This window comes from Sinocyclocheilus rhinocerous, unplaced genomic scaffold (assembly GCF_001515625.1).
Source record: "Sinocyclocheilus rhinocerous isolate Xijiao unplaced genomic scaffold, SAMN03320098_v1.1 scaffold1862, whole genome shotgun sequence".
Lineage (NCBI taxonomy): Eukaryota > Metazoa > Chordata > Actinopteri > Cypriniformes > Cyprinidae > Sinocyclocheilus > Sinocyclocheilus rhinocerous.
In genome coordinates this window covers 164,327-170,364 of record NW_015653470.1, presented here as the reverse complement: position 1 = coordinate 170,364, position 6,038 = coordinate 164,327, and the positions used below count along the sequence as shown (strand labels likewise).

The 6,038-nt window shown below is 34.4% G+C and overlaps 1 protein-coding gene across 5 annotated transcripts in view; it reads right to left on the bottom strand.

Moving 5' to 3' along the window:
* The window catches only part of LOC107716056 (centrosomal protein of 170 kDa protein B-like), a 36,681-nt gene that overhangs the window by 27,840 nt on the left and 2,803 nt on the right, over positions 1-6,038 (bottom strand). For all 5 annotated transcript variants that reach the window (XR_001637161.1, XM_016522379.1, XM_016522376.1 and 2 more), the window contains exons 2-3: positions 4,662-4,799; positions 2,664-2,753 (exon numbers count right to left, since the gene is read on the bottom strand). Coding sequence is in view for 4 of the 5 variants with exons in the window: in XM_016522379.1 (XP_016377865.1) it covers positions 2,664-2,753; positions 4,662-4,766 (195 nt within the window). In the remaining variant the exon portion in view is untranslated. The remainder of the gene's footprint in view (positions 1-2,663; positions 2,754-4,661; positions 4,800-6,038) is intronic.

Below are 6,038 nucleotides of genomic sequence, written 5' to 3'. Positions count from 1 at the left end.
TTTTTTTTAAAGAAATTAAAACTTTTATTCAGCGAGGATGTGTTAAATTGTAAAGAAGTGATAGCAAAGATTTATATTGTTAGAAAAGATTTATATTTTGAATAAATGCTGTTCTTTTTAACTTTGTATTCATCAAAGAATCCTGAAAAAAAGTATCACAGGCTCCAAAAAAATATTTGGCAGCACAACTGTTGATAATTCTAAAAATAAATCAGCATATTAGAATGATTTCTGAAGGATCATGTGACACTTTATACTGGAGTAATGATGCTGAAAATTCAGCTTTGATCACAGAAATAAATTATATTTTAAAGGATATTAAAATAGAAACCATTATTTTATATTGTAATAACATTTTGCAAGATTACTGTTTTTTTCTGTATTTTTGAACAAATAAATGCAGCCTTGATGAGCATAAGAGACTTCTTTAAAAAACAATACAAGTCTTACTGATCCCAAACTTTTGACCAATAGTGTACATTTTTATAAAAAAAGGTTTTCAAACTGAAGTCAAAGTCTTTTGACATGTTAGTTAGATGAGATATTTTGGCTATATCACACTAAGGGGCTCAAGACTCAAAGTTTTCTCACACTTTGTTAATTTTGTTGCAGTGCAAAGCTTTATTTTCATGTTTGCATTCCCAGTGCAAAGCTATTTGAATTAGGAGACAAAAGTCTGCAGTTTGTGGTTTTACACATTCATTCTTGCAAACAATGTGGGAAAGCATTTATCATATTGTAATTTGCAATCACTATTATTTTACAAAGTTGTTCTTATGCAGCAGCAATGCATGATGTTTTTTTCGAAATTGTAGTTTGGAAATCATACTAAAAATCACACTTAAACTCTCATGCATCCTCTGCATGTTTTACAAGAGCTTTAGTTTATGCATCAAAATTGTTAATGGAATTTTGACAAACAGTCTGATAATAGCAGACAAATAGCAGAAAGTGAAGAGCTTGCAAAACATGCAGAGGACGCATGAGAGCTGCTGTTTTCAATGTGATTTTACACGTTTGTTTTTACGATGCAGCAATGCAAGATGCATTTCAAATGGTAGCACTATTTGACAATTGCATTAATAATTTTAACCAAATCGAGCAGTCGTGTATAAAATCTATATATGCACTTGTGAATGCATACACTAAAACATGCAGAGAACACATGAGAGCTGCTATAACAATGTATTTTTACACTTTTTCCCCCTAACACAGCAGAAATGCATGGTTTTCAAATTGTATTTCATATCACACTATTTGATAAAATTGCATTCATAATTTTAACCAAATTGAGCAGCCCTTTAGGTCCATTTTTGCATTTGTGCATGCAGAAACTTATAGAGTAAAAAATGCAATGTGAGATGTTTTTCAAACTCTAGTTTGTAAATAACACTATTTGTCAAAATTGCACTAATTTTAACCCAAATCAAGCTGCCTTATATAAAATACACATTTGCATTTGTGCATGTAGAAACAGAAACGCTTGTAAAACATGCATGAGAGCTGCTGTTGCAATATGGATTACACATTTGTTCTCACACATCAAATGCATGATGTTTTTCAAATTGTAGTTTGTAAATCACGCTGTTTGTAAAAATTGCATTAATAACTTGAGCCAATTCAAGCAATCTTGCATAAAACCCATACCTGCATTTGTGAATGCATACACTAAAAGCTCTTGTAAAACATGCAGAGGACGCATCAGATCTGATTTTAAGCAAAATAATTCTAACCAAATAGAGCAGTCGTGTATAAAATCCATATCTGCATTTGTGCATGCAGAATCTGCAGTGCTTGAAGATTAAAACATTCAAATTGTAGTTTGTAAGACATACTATTTGTCAAAACTGCATTAATAATTTTAACCAAATCAAGCAGTTGTATAAAAAGAAATCTATATCTGCATTTGTGAATGCATAAGCTAAAGCTCTTGTAAAACATGCAGAGAACACAATGCTGCTGTGAGAAAAGTAGTAAAATTATATTGTAATAGCAGCTTTCATGAGTGAGATGTTTTTCAATTAATAGTTTGTAAATCACACTAAATTGCATTCATAACTTTAACCATATCAAGCAGCCCTATATAAAATCCATATTTGCATTTGTTCATGCGGAAACTCAATCGCTTGAAGAGTAAAACATGCATTGTGAGATGTTTGTAAATCACATTATGTCAAAAATGCACAACATGCACAGGACGCATGAGAGCTGCTGTTACAATGTGATTTTACACATTTGTTTGTATGCAGCAGCAATGCAAGGTGCGTTTCAAACTGTAGTTCAAATCACACTATTTGTGACCCTGGAGCACAAAAGCAGTGTTAAGTCGCTGGGGTTTAAAGATGATTTTCTCAATATTTAGATTTTTTTGCACCCTCAGATTCCAGATTTTCTAATAGTTGTATCTTGGCCAAATATTGTCCTCCTATCCTAACAAACCATACATCAATGGAAGCTTATTTATCCAACTTTCAGATGACGTATAAATTTCAATTTCGAAAAATTGACCCTTATGACTGGTTTTGTGCTCCAGGGTCACATTTGACAAAATTGCATTAATTTCAACCCAATCAAGCTGCCCTATATAAAACCTATATTTGCTTTTGTGCATGCATAAACTGCAAAAGCACTTTTAAATCATGCAGAGGACCCGGTGAACTGACCCCGTTGAGGCTGCCCAAGTCTTTGACCAGGTGCTCGTCTGCAGACGCGTCGTAGTTGATCACGGCATGTTGTTTGTCCACGCTGCGAGACTGCGAAGGCGCAAAGAACAGAAAGCAGCTTATCAGAAAATAACACTACAAAGGGCCAGACAACAAGCTTTAGCGATAAAACGTCTGTTGAGATCTTTACACAGCGGGACAGAGGGCTTTAAAAGAGCCTGTCTGCAGCTCTCAGAACAGAGCCACGGCCAAAGAGTGTGACCACACAATATCATCAGCGTAGAAGAGCAGAAAACTCTCTATTCCACAGAGAAAACCCCATCAGTAAGCTTGGAGACAAACATTTACATTTGGCCACAGGAAGGCACAATTACCCAGCATTATCAGAGTCAGCCGTCTTCATGCATCAAAGCAGATCGGCCCACATTTATTTACAGCCTCATCAGTGGTCATTGTTCAGAGCCGCTGGGACTTCATTGCAATCTGAAGTAGTGAATTTAACCAAACTTAATCCGAGATTTGTGTTCAATATTTACATGCATGTTGGATATGCATCATATGAATTTAAGTACAGTGTTTATTTATACATTTAAGTTGCATGCAATGTCATTGCATAACATTTTTGAGTCATAATGACGTGGTTGAACATATTCCAGATCTGGCGGCTGGTGAGGAATGCGATTCATGAGCGGAGAGGGAGAGGCCGAGGTTTGGATGCATTCAGTGTGTATGAATAGACAGCAAACCGCTGCGGTGAGAGGGCCGAGCTAAACTAACCACAGATGAACAGAACCGTATAAACAAGAGTCAAAACGCTGCATTCTAGTGCCAGCAGAACAACAGACAGAGAACAACAGACTGGGACATTTGTTTGATTTGAGTTTAAGAGACAGAAATCGACCTTCTGCTGAAGCTTCATGCCTCCTGTTGCTCAGACGTTACAGCGTGTGCCATATGAGCGAACGGGAGATTATTTGAGGTGTTATTTTAGTATTTTGTGTTTTTCATTCATATATTTCCTGTTTTTGTTTTAATTTTAGTTAAACTTTTAGAATTTGTTTGTAGTGTTTTTGACATTTTTATTACTTTTAAAAATGTTTAAATATGCCTATATAGTTTTTATTAATTTTATTTCAGTTTTAGTTTTAGTTATTTTAAGTTAAACTAAATGAAAATGAGAAATATTGCTTTGGCAACTAGCTGAAGTCTAAGAAGTTTAGTATTTTATTTCAGTTAAAATGTTATTTATTTCACGTAAAAAATATGTACTTTAAGGTTTAAGTTTTAGTTAACTGTAATAGCTCTCATTTTTATGGTTTTCGTTTACAATAATAACTTTACTTTTTTATGAATTTTTAATGGTTTAAGTTTTAGTTTACTATAATAACCCTACTTGTTTTTTTTTGTTTTTTTTATGGTTTTAGTTTACTATAATAACCCTACTTGTTTTTTTTTAATTTTTTTTTATGGTTTTAGTTTACTATAATAATGCTACTTTTTAAAAACATTTTTTTTATAGTTTTAGTTTACTATAATAACCCTACTTTTTAATTTTTTTATGGGTTTAGTTTACAATAATAACCCAACTTTTTAAAACGTTTGTATTAGTCTTAGTTTTTGTTTCCTACAATAACCAAACTTTTTTTTTTTCTATAATAACCCTGCTGTGCATTTCAGTAAAATGTAGCATGGTAACAGCTTAAATGGACATAATTCTCACATAATACTTTGCAAAGCATTTTGTTTTTAATTTAAAGAAACTGCTAGATTCAGCAGCAACATGAAATAAAACGTGTGAATCACCGATAATCCCGTCTGAGGGTGTCTAAAAAGAGAAAAGCCCCATTTGACAGCAAATATAACGGATCGCATCAGTGTACACGAACAGAGCTCGTTTCATAATTGATAACCTTTGCAACAATGACACTGTTATTGCAAAATTGACTGTTAATGGTATAAACTTGACCAATTATGAAATGAATCAAATGAATGTCTGACCTGTAGCATGAGTTCACAGTCCTCTCTGCCCACAAAGATCATCTCGCGGGGCAAACGGTGGCGCGTGCCGGAGCTGCTCACCAGGAACCACGACGTCACGCTCATCTTCAGACCGCTCCTCAAAACCCCCTCAACATCCTGCAGGAGGAACATCACCACAGACACGTGAAAACACACAAACCTTCACTACAGCTGCCGTAAAGTCCTTATGCGTCACCTACAACCCTTTCATAAGTCTTGTATAATATATTACACATGGATATATTTACGGTAGGAAATTTACAAAATATCTCCATGGAACATGATGTTTATGTAATATCCTAATGATTTTTGGCATAAAAGAAAAATCAATAATTTTGACCCATACAATGTATTGTTGGCTATTGCTACAAATATACCCCAGCGACTTAAGACTGCTTTTGTGCTCAAAAAAAGGTTAAAAGGTGATTAAAGTCAAGCATTTCAGAATAAAACATAATTTCAATGAGGGGGAAAAAAGCATTATTTTATCCATTAGGAATTGATTGGATGGTGAAATGTCAATATTCAACACCTGAATGTGAGCTTGGTAAAACATTTGTCTATTAGTTAAAGGAGTAGCTCACTTCCAGAATGAAAATTTCCTGATAATTTCCTCACCCATGTCATCCAAGACGTTCATGTCTCTCGGTCTTCAGTCGCAAAGAAATGAAGGTTTTTGAGGAAAGCATTCCAGGATTTTTCTCCATATAATGGAGTTCAATGGGGTTCAACGGGTTAAATCGTCGTTTCAGTGCACTACAGGATCCCAGCCGAGGAATAAGGCTCTTATCTAGACTAATTTTCTTTAAAAAAATTAAAATGTACATACTTTTTAATCACAAATGCTGGCCTTGCACTAGCTGAACTTCACGCATGACGTAATCACGTTGGAAAGGTCGCGCGCGCGGTCAGCTCTTCGTCTGTGAGATCTAGTTAGGGATGTAACGGTATGTAACTTTCTTATCACGATTATAGTGAAATAGCATGTTGAAATATATGTAAATGTTCAAATAAAGCTTTGAAAAAGTTTCATAAAAAGGTAAACCTCACATTTTAGCCTTTAAATAAAGAAAAGATATGTCAAAAATGATAACTGATTAATAAATGATTATATGTATTTTATCTGCTCCATAAATAATTCTAGATAGCTTATCTGAATTGTTTAAATGTGTAGAATCCACATAAGCTTGATTTTCATCAACCGGTCAAAGTTTACAGCAGGGCATGCAGATTCGGTCTGTTTTTGGCCAGACAGAAACTGCACACAGACTGAATGTAAATATAGGTCTCTGTAAATCCACTCGCTGACAGCAGGTGGCGCTGATGGAAAAGCTGAAATAGAGCCGTTTCTCGTAA